This window comes from Alosa sapidissima, chromosome 11, assembly GCF_018492685.1.
Source record: "Alosa sapidissima isolate fAloSap1 chromosome 11, fAloSap1.pri, whole genome shotgun sequence".
Lineage (NCBI taxonomy): Eukaryota > Metazoa > Chordata > Actinopteri > Clupeiformes > Clupeidae > Alosa > Alosa sapidissima.
The window spans coordinates 10,873,589-10,894,923 of record NC_055967.1 but is presented as its reverse complement, the minus strand read 5'-3'; the positions used below and the strand labels follow the sequence as shown (position 1 = coordinate 10,894,923).

The 21,335-nt window shown below is 41.9% G+C and overlaps 2 protein-coding genes across 5 annotated transcripts in view; one reads left to right on the top strand and one right to left on the bottom strand.

The window, feature by feature from the left end:
* Window positions 1-1,351: 1,351 nt before the first annotated feature.
* dnajc24 (DnaJ (Hsp40) homolog, subfamily C, member 24) lies at window positions 1,352-16,781 on the bottom strand. Of its 4 annotated transcripts, none has more exons than XM_042111175.1 (5): window positions 16,699-16,781; window positions 16,155-16,266; window positions 10,409-10,547; window positions 1,810-1,878; window positions 1,352-1,671 (listed from the first exon to the last, which is right to left on the bottom strand). In XM_042111175.1, the coding sequence occupies exons 2-5, from the start codon at window positions 16,260-16,262 to the stop codon at window positions 1,541-1,543; spliced, it is 447 nt and encodes a 148-aa protein (XP_041967109.1). In that variant the 5' UTR covers window positions 16,263-16,266; window positions 16,699-16,781; the 3' UTR covers window positions 1,352-1,540. The 4 variants fall into 4 exon arrangements, with proteins under 4 accessions (XP_041967109.1, XP_041967110.1, XP_041967112.1 ...); XM_042111176.1 differs by lacking the exon at window positions 16,699-16,781 and adding an exon at window positions 16,382-16,583; XM_042111178.1 differs by lacking the exon at window positions 16,699-16,781 and adding an exon at window positions 2,084-2,255.
* Window positions 16,782-16,979: 198 nt separating this feature from the next.
* Window positions 16,980-21,335, top strand: part of LOC121724120 (doublecortin domain-containing protein 1-like) — a 77,738-nt gene continuing 73,382 nt past the window's right edge. Inside the window, exons 1-2 of the mRNA XM_042110477.1 lie at window positions 16,980-17,033; window positions 21,145-21,277. Coding sequence (XP_041966411.1) covers window positions 16,980-17,033; window positions 21,145-21,277 — 187 coding nt within the window. The remainder of the gene's footprint in view (window positions 17,034-21,144; window positions 21,278-21,335) is intronic.

The window sequence follows — 21,335 nt, the reverse complement described above, 5'->3', positions numbered from 1 at the left end:
TTTAAGGCTCATCCTTCACATTGGCTAATTATGGATGGTTGTAACAAAGGCACACAATTGGAGGAAGAACCAATGCTTTAAGTCCCAAAAAGACTCATCCCTTGCTTTCATCTCAGAGGTTTGAACTTCACTTCTGGGATCTGCGATATGAACCACAATTTTTCTATTTCCAAAAACAAAAAATGCACTGGTGCACACTCAAACACAACACCACATTAAATGGAGCGATGTCCATCATTTTACTATAATGTGTTGTTGATCCTGTCTGCACATATAGGGGGGACAGAGGACTTAATTACAGCTTTGACAGGCCCACTCTCTAAAAGTGATGAGATTATTCGTAATTGATGTCACAGTCAATTATGGTTCGGTCCGTTGCTGGCCCACTGGCAGGTCTAGCCTTGGTTCAGACCGCGGGACGCTGATGAAAAGCCCGGCTTGCCCCGCTCAAGCTGCTCCCGCAACAAGAGGACAGATTTTCGCGAACAGCCTAATGACTCCATTTGAAGTCTAACAAACTCATGACCCCGTCCCGATGCCGTAACCTCGGCTCCCTCCGAGCACGGGGGGAACAAGAGACAATAAAACAAAACAAAACCCGGACCGAGGAGAAAGACAGAAAAAAAGAGGTTGTCATTAACTAGAAGGGCAGCTTCTCACTGAAGTGTGGAGGCAGTTTGCGACTTCATTGTCATGAAGGGGAAAAAAGCTCATTTATTTACATGCAAACAAAGTTAACACGAGCTTAGTGGCTAGTGAGCCTTTACATACACACACAAAATGGAGGGGCTGGCGGCTGGAACAGTGGAAGCAGGCAGGGGGGAAAAAAAACAAGACAAAGGTTGTTACTGTGTATTTTGAAAAGAGCATGTATTGCCGGGAGGACATCACCCAGGGCTTTCTATTTCATTTTAAGGCGTTACAGAAGGTCTGTTGTGACCCAGTTCCCCAACCGTATCCCCAGCAGTGGTAGGTGAGAGAGAACTCAGGGCAAGATGTTATGGATTTACATATTGGGCCATCTGCTCCAAGTGATGCATACTGTACCTCAGGCGTAGCATAGATGTATGTTTTGAAATCTACAGAGGGTTTGCACATTTATTTTCATGAAATCCACATTGCACATGTTTTTGCCATAAGCACTGGGAAATATAACTAACTTTTTTTTTTTTTTAACAGAGAAATGCTTATATAGAGTATGCACAGAGTGCAAATGCCTTGAAAATCATTCAAATTTTCACAGACACTGCCAGTTGAAATTCTACTTATATGTGTCATGTGTTGGTCCCAACTGAAACAACACAGTAAGCCAGACCATCTTCAACACAGCAATAAAGACTACAGCAAAATGTAGGTATTACCTTTTCACTTTAATTTACATAAAAAACTACATTTTCATAATAAGGCAAACTTTTGAAAAAATGTCTGGGATGGATATGACTCATGATGGTGAAACTTCTGCTCTCCTGTGAGCCAGTTGAAAAGAAAATCAATCTCCAGGATGGCCTCTTCAATAAGTCAGTGTGTGTGTGTTTCATTTTCATGCAGTCCTCTTAATCTCAATGCTGAGGGAGCAGGTGTCACAGCACACAGTGGCTTCTTCTTCCATCTCCTCTGTCCCGATGATGAACTCCCCACCACAACGACAGCCATAAGTGTATGACTGAGTGTCTGCAAGAGGCAAGGCAACATCTAACAACCATTTACAATGGTGTCCAGTCTCAAAGTGAACTAGAACAGAACCACTAATAATATATGACAGGAGAACAGAAACACGACAGCAAATGAGATGTCTTTAGAGATGCATACCACTGTCCCAGTCCATGTCCTCAAGGGAGACTTGAGCATCCACAGGCCAGCTCTGCTTCAGCTCCTGGGCTACAGTGACACAAAACACACAGAGAGATGGGTCAAACAGTACCATGAAGGATGGAAATATGGAGCAAAAGCCTCAAATGCTCAAGAAATGCAAAGAAATGCTCAGAAGTGCTGCTCTGAAGCCTGCATGTGCCACCTGGCATAGGTAGATTAACTAGAGGGGTAAATGCAAATGTCCATGATATTTCCTGAGTACTGCACTTACTGAGTAGGACAGTCCAGTCCAGACAAAGGGTCTCTGCAGAAGACTGGCTGGCTCTGCCCGACTCCCTGTGACCTGCCTGAACCTGGTGTGTGTCAGTGGGTTCTGTGAGGGTACTGTCCGGCAGAACGTCCTGCTTCTTCAGACAGACCGGACACGTCTGCCAGACAGTCTGCTTTTGGAGCCAGACAGACAATGTCGACCAAAAACAGAAAATGGCTATAATGGTGCACATAATTGTTTTTGTTGTCACAGGACGTCCGCCGATGGAAAACATGGCTTTGCTATAATTATGAAAATGAATGCAAATCAGCTCTCTGAAGAGTGAATGTGATAAGCTGCCCAAGTACTATTATTAGGCTTGATGAACAAAACATTATCCGTCTCATTAATCTTCAGGAAATGTATTTCCCTTATTTTTGTCCAATATATTTATGATAATTCACAATATAAGCATTGGATTATTATTACAGTCATTACATTCTACCTCATCTCAAATGTAAGATCAGTATATGCATACTGAATTTACTTCTCAGGCAAATCATCAGACCTTGCTCTTCCAGAAAGTCACTTTTGTTGTAAAATGAGAATTGAGGCCTTGCATACTCATACCCTGGTAATAAATCGGATAGATCTCTACCTTTTATTCTGTCCACACTACACACTAAAATGATCCCTATACACACTAGAACGCAAACCATAGCTGATATTGTGACAGTATCTCCCATTGCCATAGTTACCATTGTTGCTGTTGCTCTTTTTACGTCATTTTAAGTCTCCTTTTTACTTGTCCACACCATAGACTGTATATATAGTTCTATATATACCGTCTATGGTCCACACGGATCCGCGGACACTGATTCTTTTTACAGATTTTTTACTTTAGAAGGTGTTTTAAAAATATTGTAAAACACTGTTTACACTGTCTATGCTGGTGGACAAAAACCCAAACACATAGAAAAATGTCAGTTTTAAAAAACTACCCAGGTGTGTGTATACAGGGCCTGAGGGAAGATGTGTATGACTGTCCCACCAACTCATTGAGGGTGGAGAGTGATGTATGACAAGAAGCCCTCAGTAAAACCAGATGTGTACACTTCTTAAAAATGCTAATTTAAAAAAAATAACATCCTTGAATATCTATCTATCTATCTTTTAGCGACAGGAACGTCTGTCTGTCAGTGTGTGTGTTATTCACATATCTCTCAAACCATTTGTCCGACTGATCTCAAGCTTGGCAGGTGTTTTGCTAAGAGCACGAGTGTTTGGAAAAGAAATGCAAAGGATATTGTTAAAAGAAGCACGTGTTGGCTTTTGGTACTCTAGCCTCTGTAGCCACTCCCCCTCTCAGACAGCGCAACACTGAATCTGTGCACACGAGTGTCGAGTAAGATGTTTGATGTAAAATATGACAGATAACATTAACACAACACAACAACAATGTTTCGACCACTCAGGTCTTCGTCAGGTGTTCTGACGAAGACCTGAGTGGTCGAAACGTTATGCATCACCCACCATTAAACTGGGAGCTTTAGAAACAGTGTGCAGACCTTTTTTTTTGTTCTACTCAGTATTTCTAGTATCCAGCACCTGTAGAATCGGTATAGATGTGCGTACACCTCTACACTTCAGACAACATTAACACCCCATGCAGTGCCCATTCAAAACGACATAAAATTATACCATAAACTGCCACTTTGAATACTTTGGACTGTCTTTCCTGAATCGAAACAAGCGACAATTCCAACAGTGAGGTTCACTAAGGACCTGCTAAAGACGCTTTCAGAATGCCACACTCATGAAGAACATTCAGCTACAAACAGAGTCGCAGAGCATGTCATTTATGCAAAAGATTATTTTTGGAAAGTCACACCGTTGCAAATTTCATATGACAATGAATGGCATCCCTGTATATGGTGATCTGAAGAGGATTAATGCTTAAAAGCCAGTCATTGAACATCTCAAAAATTGTCTGTCAAATGACAAACAACCACATATCAGTCATTCTACACACAAATGTCAAAAGTACATTTGATACACACCTCTAGTTGCAGGGAGAATACAAAGAGGGAAAATGCATTAATATTTAAGTACAACACTTTCAGTGGTAAGGTGGACTGACATCTCAGTCCTAGAGGTGGGAGGTGTGGTAACACTAGTCCATGATGACAATGTTAAAAGGCAACACTTTGTAGGCTAAATAGTGCTAATCATTGAAGGCACACAAGAGATTGTGCACCACTTATATTAAGACTGAGAGGAAAGCTGTAAAGTTAATTCTGGTGACACCAAAAGTGGTCATGTAAATGCAAGGTCCCAACGCCCCCCATCAAGAAAGTTTACAGCCCCACAAAGTCAAAGGTGATTTGGCACTTTTCAAGAAGCTTTTTCGAGAAGCATAGGTCATTAATTCGTTTTTGTGCCCAGTTGTGCCTAAATGCACAACTGGGTTTGTGCCTAAATGCCCAGTGTTCCCCATGCCTGACTGCAATTCTTTTTCCCTTTCTTTCCCAAACACATGGAAAAAGATGGCCAAAAAAGGGTTAAATCATGTACGAAAGACAACATGCATGCACAGTATGCATGAAATATACATTACTGCTCATTAATTTAGCATCTTATATAACAAGTGTATATCATTGATACTAAATCTACCAAATGATGCCAGACAGAACATGATATGTGCAAGCAAGAACAAAAGACGTTACACATTCCAGTGTTTCAGAAAAAGTCGATCTGTACTGAATCTTTGTGAGGAAATAGTAATTAGCACTCTCTCATCCCACATTCTTAACATGTTTGTCTTTAATTAGTTAAGAGACTGCCCTAAGTGGTTAACATTACAGCTATGTGTACGGCTACACATCACTGTTAAGTCTGTCGAAGGAAAATGTGTCTCGCGAGTCAAACTGACAAAGGTGGGAAAAAAGAAAAATGTGTCAATAATTTATGCACAAAGGTCTGAGTATTATTAACTAGTTTTGGGTGTGACTGAGCCATACAACTGTGATTACACAAGAATAATTATGTGGAACTGTTTAAAAGAACAAGGACCAAACCTCAAGTAGCAAAAGACTATCTGCTAAGAGGCATTTCCAAGAGCTGGTGGGAACTGAAAGACGAGACTTCAGAAGAAACAGTAAACACTGACGGGAAACCCTTTTACATGGACATTTGCTGTTGTCTGTGTAAAAGCTTTTTCTTACAAGCTGTAATCAAACATCCTGCACTGTATACTTAAGATGAGACTAAATGTTGAAAATGACATTCAATATCACCTTATTTAGTCAATTTAAAATGTCCACAACACACAAAATCTTGCATGCTTTAGATCAGGGATCCTAAAACGCGAGCTTCCACTAGGGTGTACGCGAGATGAAAAGGGCAATGTTGAAAAGGTGTTAAAAACATTTTTTTTTTTTTTATCTCAAGCCTACAGTATGTTGTCTTTGTTCTTTGTGTTTCATAATGTTGTTCTCTACACTGATTTTTAATGTGAGAGCTCATAGACCAGTTACACATTTGGATTTTGTTATTTGTTATCATGTAGGGTGGCTAATTAAACATGATGCCTGGAATGTGTCAATAGAATGAGTTACGTTTTTATGTGTCGGATGGTGGGGGTACGCGAGCCGAGTCAGGATGTAGGTGGTGGTACGCATGAAAAAAATGTTTGGGAACCGCTGCTTTAGATTAAGGATGCTCAATATTATCAGCACAGCAAAAGTATTAACAGGTAACAGCTTAAAAATTGTATAATCAGCATTGGCATACATGAACATCTCTGCAGATACTCCAGGCAGATACATCAGCATGCTTTTACTGGCACAATCTAGAGTTTTAGAGGAAGCATTTTTACTGTGTCAAATTGCATATTTTATATCTACACCATGTTGCAATGATTTACTTATTTTTAATGACCAAGTGTCTACATATCTTAAAAGTATACATTTAGGGTAGAATGAATGAGAGTTTTATACCTGTATATGCAACAACTAGTCCATAATAATAAGAGTAATAGGTCAACTCAATTACAGGAGAGGAAAGGAAATACAATTTCAATTTCAATTTAATTTCACTTATAGAGCGCCAAAACATTACACATGTCTCATGGCGCTTTATAGCCTAGAAATCTAGACGCACCCTAGCGGCAGCAAATGTAATTTGCAGCCAGGGTAGCCTAGCAACTCTCCGTTGGCTTGTGAGCTGGAAAAATGAAACTTCTATCAGGCCAATCACATCGTGTATAGAGTCAGCGACGGTAAATTTCCACGTGAATTTCCTGCTATTTGAGAACAAAGAAGATGGATGCTACTGCTGGCGAACAGCGGTCTTTTGAATCGCGACTCGAGTTAAGCTTTTTTTAAATTGGCAAAAGTTTGATCAACTAGCAATTAGCTCCGCTGGTGGGAAAATGCATGGGACTCATGAGTTGCAGCCGGTTGTAGTGTTTTCCTATTGCGTGCAGAGGAAATTTGAAAGACAACTGTTTATCTCGCCCCTCGGATTGAGCAGTGCCTATGGTAAGTTCCCAGACCCTACATCTTGTGGGTCTGGCTCGTCAGACTAGGTGCTTTACACAGTGTTAAAACATTAAAACATACAAAACATGTATAAAACAGCATCAGCAATAGGCCAAAATGAGTTGACAACCAACTTCGTCCACAAAGAGGACACTGGACTTCTAGAAAGTCAGTTCTGAAACTCGTCACCAAGGCCGGCCCTCATCAGGATGAGACCTGAACATCATTATTAGCCTGCCATTGGAGGACCGCACCGGCGAGTTCCTCTCGGCGAGGCAACACAGGTCACCGACGTCCAGCGCAGGGGGCCGAGGTGGCCCACTTGACCCTCCTCTGAGTGCAGTGCGACAGGGGTGGCGCTCAGGGCAGGCTGAGGAGCAGTGCGGGTGGTGTGTTTGGGGATAAGACGGTCGCACATTAAGGGCTGAAATGACGAGACATTACTCAGGCCTGAACGAGCAGCACTCCGAGATGAGATGAGATGGCCCCACTCGGCACAGACTGGGCCTTACACAAGGCTCTGCGCAACTCAATTACCCCACATGGTAATTACACGCTTTCTCTCTGCAGAAGCAGTATATCCTTGTCCATCCTTACATACAAAGCTGCTTTGGTAATATTTTGTTACATGTCCATCATTGTAGGTCTTCAATAAAACCAGCGCAACAGAGTACATAATGCATGAACATATTACCGCATCTAATTTAATTTCACCTGTAAAGGGAGATTCCAATCTTCGGGAGAAAACATCAGTAGGGTCTGGACATTTACACCGGATGCTTTTACACCATTTTTTAAACGGAACCCTATGGAAGAAGTGGGTGGTACCCTGAACAAACTCCTATTTTGTGAAACCAGTTGTTTCATTCAATTCAATTTGTGTACCACTGTGATGGTCTTTAACATCTTTCCCACAGCTTAGTAAACTATGTCGACATCTTCTAAGGACTCCAACGGTAAACAAATTATCGCTTTGCGATACAAGTGACAGTTCTAGTCCATATGAGTGAATGAGAATAGTTTATGCTAAGCATAAGTTAGGAAAATGTTAAGTGACGTCAGAAAATTAACCCAAGCTACAGCTAGTTAGCTGTTAAATGTTTTTGTCAATTGGTAAACTTTTTAAGATAGCCATCTCCCCCTATAAGAAAGTCTCTGGGTCAGTCTTTTTAAGTGACCTAGCTGGCTAAAGAGAGTGTGCAGACAATCCTCTGAACAATAGGAAAGGCTGTCGCAAATCCCTCGAACAGGTGGTCAAATCAGAGATTTTAAAGAACGAGGGAACAACATGTCACAATGCAACACACCGTTTTCCCTTGATGAAAGTGAAACCATGAGTTTTCCCACATCTCAACTTTGGCCAAAGTTTTCAGAAATAATCGTTTTCAGTGATAAAACCTCATTGAAATAATATGCATTTTTCATATGGGGTCTTAGAAGCCATCTGTCTCCTTCTAGCTACAGCGTTTTTGTTGCAAACACAATCAACCTAAGCATGCTCAGATGACGTGATAGACAAGTCACCTATCCATCATTGTAAAGCCCGATTTGATTGGTCAGCACAGCTCTGGTGCGAGCATAGTTGCTCCATAATGAAGCAATGCCAGACCGAACTTCCCGACCTCAAATGTTGTGGGCGGGACTAAGTTCGGCTGGCACCCAGGTTACTAAGTTACTAATACTTAGCCCTAATTGAACAATATTACTAAAAGATAATACACTATTTTCATCATAGATTACTTTTCTTAACTTCTTCAGAGTAGTGAATTAAACGACTCTCAGGAGATACACTCACAGAGTAACTGTGATAGTTGTCTGTGGGATGTCAATGGGGGTTGACCACGTGAGCACGAGCCACGAGACAGCATTCAGTGGAGGGAGGTGTTTGCGTGCGTGCGTGGGGGTGGGGGGTGGATACTAGGATGGGTTGGGAAGGCTGGACTACGGCTATGTGACGTACCAGGCTGTGAGCCAGTAGCTGTTGTGGCGGCGCTTCCCCACTGAAGACGACAGGAGCGCTCGCCCTTGTTAACAGTGTGCTGGGAATGGATGCACATTTACTGGAAGTTCTAATGGAGGGCTGTGGGGACCTCTTTCCTCAGGCAAGAAAACAGGGGGCGTGTTTGGGTGTGTGTGTGTGTGTGTGTGTGTGTGTGTGTGTTGTGGAGGGGGAGGGGTCAGTCTATCACTTCATGTAAGGATAGGCCATGTGTGACAAGCCTGACCTACATTTCTTTCTCTGTCTGTCTGTCTCTCTCTCTCTCTCTCTCTCTTTCTCTGTCTCTCTCTTTCACTTGCTCGCTCCCTCTCAACCTCCCAGAAGTCCCGCTCTGCCTCCACTCTTAAAGGAATTATCCGGAGTAAAATGCACTTTAGATCAATTTACGGATGATTGGGAGTACACACGTTGAGTTAACATCAAAATCATGTCATTCGGATGTGTTTTGAGAAAGTTCGATTTTACCGTTTTTAGTCAAAACTCGTTAGCGTGGAAGTGAGAGGGGCATATTATTTCGCCGCTACAAAACGTTATTTTTATACCTCTTCTACAGTTCCAAACAACATTACACTTACGTGGTAGTGAGTAGAGGGTCCCTAAAGCCAAACCGAAGTATCCCGAGGTCTTTATGTGGTCGGATAGAGAGTCCAGAATGAATTTCATCAAGCCAGTACCTTTCCGGAAATGTTGCCATCTTTGCTGCGATCTTTAGGGGAAAGTCCGTAGGAGTCGATTGCCAAGTATGGGAGTAACACGCTCTAGAAATTCACAATTTCGTCGCTGTTTAAAAAAAAAAAAACATAGTCCAGTATTTCTTTTGAAATTGAAATGAAGTTGTATGGACTGGACTATGTTTTTTTTTTAGTTTTTTTTTTTAAACGGCGACGAAATTGTGAATTTCGGCAATCGACTCCTACGGACTTTCCCCTAAAGATCGCAGCAAAGATGGCAACATTTCCGGAAAGGTACTGGTTTGATGAAATTCATTCTGGACTCTCTACTCCCAATCATCCGTAAATTGATCTAAAGTGCATTTTATTCCGGATAATTCCTTTAAGAGTGATACTGTGGGATCCACACACATCTGATGGCAGCAATGTTCCCACTGTCTGGAGTTCCAATTTTGGATGGCTTCTGCAGACTATGCAGCAAGTGCCACTTTGTACAATAAGAAAGCCACTTTCTATTTGCTACAATAAATATGAGAAACGATCCTTTAGCCAATCATAAACCTTACATTATTTATCATGGTGGTACTGGTGTATTACACTGGCTTACTCTTGCTTTCATGTGCTGACAGGATGAGCTGGTTTTCAAGGAAATCTTGGAAGTGCGAGCAGTTTTAAGCTCTGCAAAGTGGCTTTTGTTTACGCCCCATCTCAGATGACCTTTTCAGAAACTACAGTACAGGCCCAGGAGTAATATGTGGCCTTCATGACTAATGTCATACTACCCTGTATTGGTGACAACAATTGCAAAAGCACCAGTGGCAGAACGCCTTCAGAATAACTATCAGTTCATATTAAAAATAACAAACTGACGAGTCAAGATCAAAACAAAATGTGTGTATACAACTGTACTATTCTTCTAATATTTAATGGTTCACTTACATTGTTATGAAATGATTAGATCACTATACTAGGAGAGTTCGATCTCCCTGAAGCTTAGTTACTCATAAAATGCTCCCAATTTAATAAATGAACCTCTTCAGCAGCTCTACATCATCACAGGTGAGATCTTTGTAGACTATTGAAACTAGGTGACCATAGCCGTTCAGAGCCATGGTTTAAAAACCTGACGACATACCACGCAGCTGTAGGTCATATTCTCTCTTTGTCTCTGCGTTGCTTAGGATCTTCCAGGCCTGGTCCACCTCGATGAACCGCTGCAGGCGTTGATCAGCATCCCCTGGTGCCACGTCCAGGCCTTGCTTGTCCGGGTGATACTGCCAATCAAGAGGAGGTGGAGGAGGTCAAGTTAAAAACAGTGACAGCCAAATTACCGTTGCATTAGACGTCTACTTGCTGGGTTGAGGCACCAGCAAGGGTGTGGACGGCCGACAATTCATTGCAAGGGACAGGAGGTAGTTTAATTAGACTGTGATCTGTCAGTGATGAGAGAAATAGTGGAAGAAAGAAGGAAGGAGAGAAAGAAAGAAAGAAAGAAAGAAAGAAAGAAAGAAAGAAAGAAAGAAAGAAAGAAAGAAAGAAAGAAAAAACAATGTCACAACCTGCGCTGACAGCATTTTCTGGGTAATTTGCTGATGGACCGATGCTGTTCTTCTGGACAATTTACCAGGAGAGGCTGACAGTAGCAAACAAAAATAGACCAGGGCACAAAAGCATTCTTTAAAAAAAAAAAAAAACACTTAGGAGAGATATGTTGTCCATCAGGCTGGCTCAGTTGGGGGAGGAGGGTAACGAGGGCACAGGCCAAGCCTTACCTCCAGCCAAAAGCAGTGCCACTGATGTCGGCCTGCAACCTCAGATATCCCTACATTATGTCATCGCTTGATTAATATCAATATGGAAGGCTGCTCCTCTTTTTCTAACCACTAATGTCCAACATAGCCCCAAGGAAGAGGCCACGCTTACAGACTTCAATGTTTGTCGTCAGCTTGGAGAGGACACTGCTGGAATCCCACAGCTGTAGGTCTGGCCAGTGTGGGGCAGTGGAGATCGATTAGTTTGGGGGCAGGGGTTTTGCGGAGTTTGCCGTGCTTATGGACCCTGGCCCACTGCCCTCACCCATGGGGGAGACACTGGAAGGCTGGGAGCAGGGCAGTCTGGAAAACAACTTAGATCCTTTCAGCTGAGCGTTCAGCTGGACGCTGATTATAATCTGGCACTGGCAGGCAGAACCTTGCGTGTATGTGTGTGAGTGTGTTTGTGTTTTAGTATGGTGCTGTAGTTCAGAAGCTGAACCGCGTCCAAAGTCGGCTAATGATGCATGGGGTGATACTGAACTACAATAACCAACAGTCCTGGGCAAGCCAATTACTGTCTGACGCAATTATATTTTCAATTTTAAGTAACAGGAAGACTGACTGAATTTAATTGATCATTTTGAGCAATTACTTTAAAAACTAATTAAAATTTAAGGGTGGTTGTGCTCTGGTGATTTTTTCCACTCTCTCCTATTGTTCCTCTGCAGCCCTCCCGTTCAATTGTTTTTGTTGGTGTTTCCACTTTACGAATGAGCAAACTGAATAGGGGAAGCGGCAAGGGACGGGGCCGCGACTTTATGAACACGCCAAAAATTAACTTCCTGATTGAGATAATCATTAACAACCCCTTTCGCTCGGAAATCTGAAGTTGCATTTTGCTTTGTGAGCACTGGGGGAAACCCGCTCTCTCTCTCTCTTTCTCTCACTCTCTCTCCCCCGCTGTCGGTGCCAAGGGCTTTACTCCACCATTTAAAAATTGGTTCTCAGCGATGGCGGTGTTACAGTTTAAAAGGCCAGCCACATTACAAAGGGACAGGGGAGGGGAAAAGGTCGCATAAATTTACTAAAACATTCAGTGTGGTCACGCAAAGCAGGCGGGCTCCGGCCAGGCCAGCCCAGCGCCTCTCGCTCTGCCAAGCTGGGCCAGCTGATGGATGGGAGAGGGGTCAGAGCATTTAGCTGTGTCTGACCCCATTCACGTTCCCCCTTCCACACACCTCCCCCCACCTCTTCATTCTGCATAGGTAGGCTAGACGTTTCACACGAAGGCCCGGCTTACATAAAGCCAGGTCCGCCGGTCGCCATGGTAAAGCTTACACAAGAGGGACAACAGAGCTGACTGTCGAGTAAAGGGATGCGTGCCGGCTCTGAGAGACTTCTCTGAGCCAAGATGGTGTCAGTGTGGGTATTTCAGAGGCAAGGCGATGCCACACAAAAGGTTCAAAGGACCACAGCAAAAAATCCATAATCAAACGGACAAACTTTAATCTAGGCTACAGATCAGATTTCTGTTAAAAAAGTTAGTCAGTGGGTGTGGTTAGTGAGTTGACCTCACAGCCCCATTAAACTTCACACTAAAATATAGACTACTAACCACTGAGGACAAAATTCACATTCACATTACGCCCATTCTCTCCAGGCCCTATTTGCACACTCCTGTCAATCATCATGCTTCGTTACATGCTGATATGGGTATTGATTTTGTGGAATGGAAAAGGATTATCCCACATAACAGCTTTGCTGACACTAATACAGCTAATTAATCTAATCAGAATGAAGCAACACTTGACTTAGTGAGCCTGTTTGCACTGCAAAATGTTATCATTCCATTCCTTTGCCACGCTAGCACACACACTTCTATCTATGAAGTAGGCTACATTGCACTTTTTTATTACTTGTACACACTTGCGTCCATCAATTGATTTAAATTAATATACTGGAGACTTTCAACAAGCTCCAGTTAAAAAGTGGACCCTGTGCCATACAAATAAAGTGTAATGCTCCTCTATTTTATACCGACATCTATTCTACTAAAAAAATAATAATACTAAATCATCAGACATGCATCCATCAGACAGCGAAATTTACATGAATCACACTGTTCACATGTAACCCTGATTCAGATATGCTGTATGTCTGTGACAGCAACATGACAGGATGTAGAGGCATGCGAAACACAATATCATACATGGTGTGAACTGAAATAAACCAATAAAGTGGTTTAAGACCAAATTCATTTGGTTGCCAGTTCCTCTTCCTTTATGCAACCGTTCCTACTGGGATGCTGGCAAAACTCTAAAGTAGTCTGATCTGACCCTGCATTTGGCAGAAAACTTCCTCTGCCGTTTCCCTATCAACTTCGGGTAGCTAAGGATCTCTCAATAATTGATGTTGTGAAGACTAAGCCCTTGCAGAGAACATGTAGAACTGTAGGCCTGCATTCAACAGGAGGTTCTTTTCTCCTTTTCACAGACTGGGAGGTTAAGGACTACATGCATACTGTATCAGTAAATATAGTAGAAAGAAATAAGGAGAAAAGAGAGCAGAGGTGGGTAAAATTTCTCACTGCATGGGAGCAAAAAAAAAACAAAAAACTGGTAGTTTACAGCCCGCCATGTTCAAAAAGGAAAGGCACATTTTGGTTAGGCTACAAAAAAAAATCAAATACCACAGTCAGAAATGACACTTCAGAGGGTTGGCTAAACCCCCCCCCCCCCCCCCCCCGCCCCGCCCTCTCTCTCTCCCTCCTCTGAGCACTCTGCCAGAGGGTCACCTCATCAGATTTCTCAGTTGGGTCCAGGTTGAAATGAAAGGCAAAAAAAAAAGCCCCTGGTGGCCGGCTCGGTCCACAGAGGGCCCTGGGCTTCCAGCGGGGTGCGGCCGGGAGGCCGCTCTGCTCGGCAGCCCACAGGTGTGAAGAGCGTCTGACCGTGGAGCTTAGCCCCGACAAGGCCACCCCCCCAAACCCGCCCCGGTTACACAAACACAGTCAGTAACACATACCCACCTGAGCTACTGTCAAACGCAGCAAGGGAGGCTTCCTCCCCCCACAGTGTCCTGTAGCTGTTTAGAGCTCAGGACTTGACGTCAGCCGAGAGGTGGTTTGCTAACATTAATGCTTACATACTGTTCCTTTTCATCTATTTCACCAAGCCAGTTTGTATGCACTCATGGTGACACGTGGGATGATTCTTTAAGACTATGTGATGTTGAGATGTTGACATCTTGTAGCCGTACAGTAGTCTCGGAAATTCATTACAAAAATGTTGAAATCCCTGAAGCGATTAAAAATCAAGCTTGGAACAGGAAGTGATCAGAGAGGAGGATTTATCTGATGCTAAGAGCAGTCTTTACACCTAACCTTAAGGAAGGTTATAACATGTCAATAAACATTACACATCTCAACAAGATGGCCTTTACATCAGAACTGTGCCAGATTATTAATGAGACACTCTAGAGTCTCATGATATAAATCCCTCTTTGTGGTTAACGAGAGTTCAAAATGCAGTTACTGAAGCCATAACCAAAGTCATCCCACACACCTAGGGCCCAACCACAGGGAAGCGCTGCATTGTACTGTACAAGCAAGGCTGTGTATATTGCACGTCCGCGCAGCCGGCAGCACAGGTTTATTTTGACACAGTAAGGTTGTTAAAACCATCTCCCTGGCACAGCTCCCCCAGCTGCCTTCAGTCTGCCGTGCAGACATGAAGGGCAGAACACAATGCAATGCAGCAGCTCTTCTAAAAAGGCCCAGCCTCCTCCTCCTCCTCCTCCTTCCCCTCCTCCTCCTCCCCCTGTGGAGTTACGTGCTTTAATTGCTGTCTCTTTGCACGCATTGTAAAATATTCATTTAGCGGGGCTAATGGAGCTTGGAGAGCAAGAACACAGTATAAAGGGACTGGCAATTTGGAGCACTCGGCAGTTCTGACCATACATCATGTCTTTTTCTCTCTCCATCTCTCTCTCTCTCTCTCTCTGTGTACTCCCACCTTTGCCAGAGACAGGTCTCAGTGAAGCCTTACACCAATATACACACATGGAGCAAAGGGGAAGAGCAAAGGCCACCGACATCACACTACTGCCACCTAATGTCTGACCACCGACACACTGAAGCCCCAAAGCAGTGTGGGGGATGGGGGAAGAGAGGCACGCTCCAGATTTGGTTCTTAACTTCATCTATGGGAAGGGACTGTGAAGCTGAAAAATAATAAGATATAGCCACAGATAGGGCCAACATGCAGATGGCTATTAAGTGTATAAACAAAATGAGAACAATCACACAGTGGCAGCCAACCCCCCAAAAAAAATCTGCGGCAGAATTAACATAAAATTATAACTGCAGTCAATACTCTAACTGACCTTGAGGGAAAGAGGGTCTGTGATCACGTGTTAGTATCTGCCCTGAGTTGACATTAATGGGACACTTCTTTCTGTTACAAGAATGCACTGACTATTAGGCCTAAATCATGCCCGTGAAAAGGCCTTGATTGATTTTCTCTCTATAAGTGTTGTCAGTAATTAAAATGGGTTGGGGATTAAGCAAATCAGCTTATACTTACATTTTCAGGGATTAATAATCAATTTGGCTGAGATTAACATCCTCACCTGTGCACTGAGGTGGCATGTGTTTTATTTGGAGGATAAGCAAATCACACTTTCAAATTCAATTCAGGAAAGCAAATCTGATATGCAAATTTTACCTGGCAAATATGGAACGTAGCTACATGTATGAAGGATTTTTTCCAGAGTGCATTTATTCAATGCAGGATGCACATAAATTAACTGCATTGGTCATATCATCAACATCTGATCGGGGCAAGGCAGCGTGACTTAGACAATCATCTGGCTTTATCTTGTACGCTCTGTTTATATTCTATACATACATACAGTAAAATCAGATCTGAAAATACAAGATAGCATATTCAAACTGTCTGGCAGTTGGCGTGTCAAATGCATTGAGCCATTTAGGTGACAATTGGCCAATGTCGGTAGACTACATACAACGCAAATAAGGCAGACAGTTTACTGACAAATGCACGAAACAATGTCAGTATCTGGCAGCAGGCTGAAAAAATGAGCAAGACAGAAACTGAGGATGCCTACCAGAAGGACAAGCTTCTGATATTTCTGCTTCAATTCTTGTAACCCATCGGTTGGACTTGCCCCGAGAACTGAGTACCAATCTATTTGCTTTGGATGCTGCTTCGCCATCTCCCTGCGGTCAAAAACAAACATATCACTTCATATCATATCACAGATGTAATGCAATGAAACCATCAGTTTATTTAATATAACGCTACAGAACGGCAAACAAGACGTTGTCGACAGACCTTACGCATTATGCATGGCGATTGTAAATGTGAATGTCTCGTATGTCATTCAAAATTCAAATTCTTATTTAAAAACGGGAGATATAGGCAGGGATTACTAAATTACTAGTTTTAATTGGGTACATTAGCGGGTCATCTCAGCGAGATTCAGCATGAGCTAACGCTAGCTTGGTAGCTTTGATACAGTTAAGGACCTGGGCTTATTTTTTAAGAGGTAGCAAAATAACAATCATTAAAACATATGTCACAACACTAAAACCGACAAAACATAATACTTTCGATTGCAGAGAACATATTCGTCATGTATTTGAACGCACCACACATCTTCATTGCGCTATGTTGACAACTCAGCTTGTCATGCTTCTCTGGGTGTGTGTCTCGGCATAATGGGTCCCTACGGAAGCAAACTAATCTCATTCTCAACTAAAATGTCAATAAAGACGTCACTGACAAATAAATATAAATGTACGTCTATAACGTCAATTATTTAACTACCTTTAATACATCAAATGTGTCCAAATAGTGAAATGAACATATTAATCTACCAATTGGGGTTGTTTTTTCTACACGACATTTTTAGACGGTAACACATAGGGCAATGGAGTGCAAAGCGCCGTTTCTATGGGAACAAGAGACTCTTCAAGCAGAGCAGGTGAGGAACCGTTCTAGAACTTTGCCTTTCCCATGTCTTTTTTTGTGTTTTGTCCAAAAATTCTAAAATGTTGCCTACTTGTAGGCTATTTAGACAGATGCATGCATAACAAATTTTAGTTAAAATATAGCTATCTAATGTAGTTTAGCATAAATCATGATAACATGCCCTGTTTGTTGGTAGGTTACAATGCACAGTGCACAAGGCAGGATTACCGGTACATAAACTCTATCTAGTCTAGGCTATGTACCGGTTTTGGAGTAGGCTACACTAGTTTGGAGTAGGCCTACACTAGTAATGTACTAGTTTTGGAAGCTCTCAATTTGATAGTAGCCTAGCCTAGTCATATATGCCTGTTTGTGTAGAGTGGCTGTCTGAGTCTAAAATCATATGCCCTGGCCAGCTACAAGATATTTTATCTATGAGTGAGTGACTCAAAAGACATTCACCAAAGCCACGTGTGAGCAGAAATAGCTTTCATAGAAATATATTTTTGCATGTCAAAAAGCGATAAAAACGCCTAACATGTATTTCACGGTTCTGTCTCTGATTTTATAGGAATATAGGCACTAGGCCTATCCACGTTAATATGGCAAAATCAAGAATTCTGGAGGCTTTATGTCTGCTCAAGTAGAAGTAGAGATTAAACAAATATATATATAAAAAATAAGCCCAAACTGATTCAACTTCTTTACTCAAGGAAATAGTAAAAAAAAAAAAAAAGCTCACTGCAGGCCAATACCTCATGTCACAATAGGGCACAACTACCTACACATTCTGATGAAGCTATATTGACTATAAACCCAGTTATTTCACCGGAAATAACACTCCTAATACCTGTAATCTTTCATCCACATTTCTTTCCTCTTCACTGGTGCATCTTGAGTTAAACATTGTTTTTACAATGATATGTAACAGTAATGTATCAGCATTGATACTAGACACTGGAGCCTATTTCCGAGCATGAAGTGCAACCAAGCCCAATATAGACTTATGTAAGAGCTACAAGCCTACACATTGTTGTCCGTGTGGTCGGGTGCTATGACAAGAGTGTGTGACCATATTTAAATAAGAAGTGAAAAATAAGTGAATCGTCACACTGATTGACACCCTGATCCCTTTGTGTGACGCCCCTGCATTTAGGTTGATATTGCCTCTATGTTTAAAAGGCGCAACAACACAAAATGAAAGAAATATCGATAGCTATATAATTCCCTCAAATAAAGGAAAGTAACAAACTTGTTTTGAAAATGTAAGGAGTAGAAAGTGCAGATATTTCTGTTAAAATGTAGGGGAGTGAAAGTAAAAGTTGGCAAAAAAATAAAAACTCTAAGTGAACAACGAAAGAGGCGTCTGTAAAACTGCAAAGGAAGTTGTAAGGCTATAATTTGTTAATTCCGTCGGGGATTACAGTGAAGGTTTTAGGCGGGTATAACAAAGAAGGGGGTGTGGTGGTGGGGAGGAGGGGGGAATCACACCCAGAACAGGTTACCCACTGTCTCTCATACCTAATTAGCAAAGTCTTTAATGAGCATTCTGACGACTGTTATATTAGACATGTAACAGATTGACTGGCTTCAATTATATCCTCAACTTGGATGTATGCAATGAGACAGAGGCTATAGGATGTGTGGTCTGCATTCTTTAGAGACAAGCTCCGATTTGCATTTACGCTCAGGGCATCTTTTGTGTTTAAATCTGCCCCCATCCCGCTGGCACAAACTTGATTTGATTGCTGTTGAGCATATTTCTCTGTGAGTTCTGCACTCTTTGGCACAGTCACTGCTGTTCTGTTTACAGGTTTTTTCAGTTACAAATTATTGTCATTACTGAAGGCAGTCAACAAAACATGACAGCCTGAGCAACCTCATTCACACTTCATCTGATTAAAAGTTTCACTAACGCTATTTCTCTTTCAAAAACAAAAACATCCCTTCTTTGACCCATCTCCCTCTAATTAGTCTGCACAAGTTGGCAATGGAAATTGCACACTTTCTGCTTGCAATAATGATCTGTTGCCTAACAAATTTGTTAAGTGGTATATTTTCTAGCCACCGTGGATATTCACATGTATAGGACTTTGTCAAATTAAACTTAAAATAATTTTCCTGACAAGAAGATGTGATGTGTGAGTGAGCTGCTACTATCAGTCTAGGTAAGTGGAGTAAAATGAAAATGTTGCCAATAAAGACACTATCGGAAGAATATATTCTGTTTAGCCTCTGTTCTGACTGTTTTCACGGTCACCTATCATGCAAATATCTTGATAGTCATAGAACATTGTCACCGCAGTAGGTCAGGTGCGGTACAATGTATATTGAATTTATAGTTACAGTGGTTCATTATTTCAATGAATAGATTAATATACAGTAAGATAGTACTAGTTTGGCTTAATTTGATGTGGTGCCTAAATTATTGTGTCCTATAGAACATGTGGTGAAATTCTGCTCTACAGGGCTGTTTTGTGAACTTGTCAGAAAAGACTCCCCGCATCGCATTGTTATCATACTATTTCCTCAAGAGTCAGCCACATGGTCTAGCGTGAGATGTGTTTTCCAGACAATACATTACTTAAAGATAATGACTGTTTGTTGTTTGCAGTAGATACTCAGTGCATTTGACATGACACACAGTAAGCATTCAGAGTCCTCTGTCAGGGTATTCATTGTACTGTGCTGACTTCAAAACGACATTCAAAACTACCAATTAACATGTAATGAAACAACATGAGTGTCATTTAAGCCTGGCTGGAGGGGTCCTTTTGACACTCTGTTTACTAAATGTCCCATCCTGTTTTACCCTGTTTGAAAGCAGTTCCTAGAAATTTGATTGCATGTTTCGTCTGTTCTGCATGATGTAGTTCCTGGACTGATATGTTATGGTGGTGGTTGTTGGTGTTGATTAGTGAGATTGTTCAGGTGGCTGTGGAAAGTGCTGGCAGCAATACAAGCTGGCAGTCTATATCCCACCTGTCAAGTTCCATATTTCCAGTGTAGAGGTGTCGCAATCCCTTAGGATAGCATTGCTTTACCAGGGACTCACAAGAGAGTAAAAACAAATAAAAACTTTTAGTTTAGTTGTGGCACTGAACATGTAATTAGTCAAGTGTTAATTACTGATAGGGAGATTAAAGGAAGAAAATTAGAGCTAACTCTAATCAGTCATGGGTAAAAGTTGAAAATAATTCATTTAAATACATCATAGGTATCGGTGATGTGTTGCTACTCTTGGTATGTGTATTTTTAAAAATTCTCATTAAATCCAACGTTTACTGATCCATGACTGATCGAAACATCACACAGAACACTGTATTTCTCCTATTCATGTTTCCATTATCAAATGAGGTCTGACACATGCTAATTAACATGCTCAAGTACATTCTGTTTGGAATGTTCAATTTATAGTTTTGTGTTTACGATTGCTACCTTAATTCTTTAAAAGTTTTAATTAATTTCAAATTAATCTGTGCTGTATAGATATCATTCGCATGCATTAAACATTCACTCAGGGTGAGGCTTTCTGTCTAATTCATGAAGTTCTGCACAGACTTCAGTGATGTTGACCACATTGGCATGGTTCCTTTGGGCCGTGAACCAGAACCTACAGAGGTTCTGCTGATGAATTTCACCCCTGAAAATTTGGCTCTCAAAAAGTTGGACGATGCTCATTTCCTGTGGTGTCCATGACTCTGTTCATAGGTTCATTTTTTAAGCTGCTGGATCCAGATAGTCGACCACATACATGGTTCAGCCTGGGACCACTCCATTTTGTATTCACTTGTACTTGTATAAGAGAAGCTAGTAGTCTTCTATATCTGAGGCACAGCTGTCTCCATTACAAATTTATTATTTCCTTTTCAGATGGGTTAAATGGGCTGCCAGTCCCATTCAACCCATTTAACCCATCTGATTTCCCTTAATTTTATCACCTTTTAGAAGCATTCTTGGAAGCATGTATCAGTCAATGAATCTCAACTGTAACACATTTACAGCTTTTATGGCCAGAGAGAGGCCACAAAGAAGGGAAAGTGACATGAGCAAAAAGAATGTAGAACGAGTCCTCCTTTACCACTCATCACACATCCCAGCCATCTCCTTTTCCTGAATGTTAGAGTGGGACTTGGGCACAGAGCGAGGCCTTAGGAGAGAAGCACAGGGCTGAGCTTGTGGACTGGAGAAGTCAGGTGCGGCTCAATGTGACCCTCTCCCCAGAGTGGGAGGCTCTGGCGCGCGCCTCTCACCAACGTATCCATCTTCAGCAGCAGATGCGTGGGCTGCTGAAGAGGGCCCATGCCAAAGCTCC

Excerpts from the sequence above, each read along its gene's own strand:
- dnajc24 (XM_042111175.1), bottom strand. The coding sequence starts at position 16,262 with ATGGCGAAGCAGCATCCAAAGCAAATAGATTGGTACTCAGTTCTCGGG. Across the intron at positions 10,548-16,154 it reads ATCAGAAGCTTGTCCTTCTG|TATCACCCGGACAAGCAAGG; the intron begins GTAGGCATCCTC and ends CTTGATTGGCAG. Across the intron at positions 1,879-10,408 it reads ATATGACCTACAGCTGCGTG|CCCAGGAGCTGAAGCAGAGC; the intron begins GTATGTCGTCAG and ends GTGTCACTGTAG.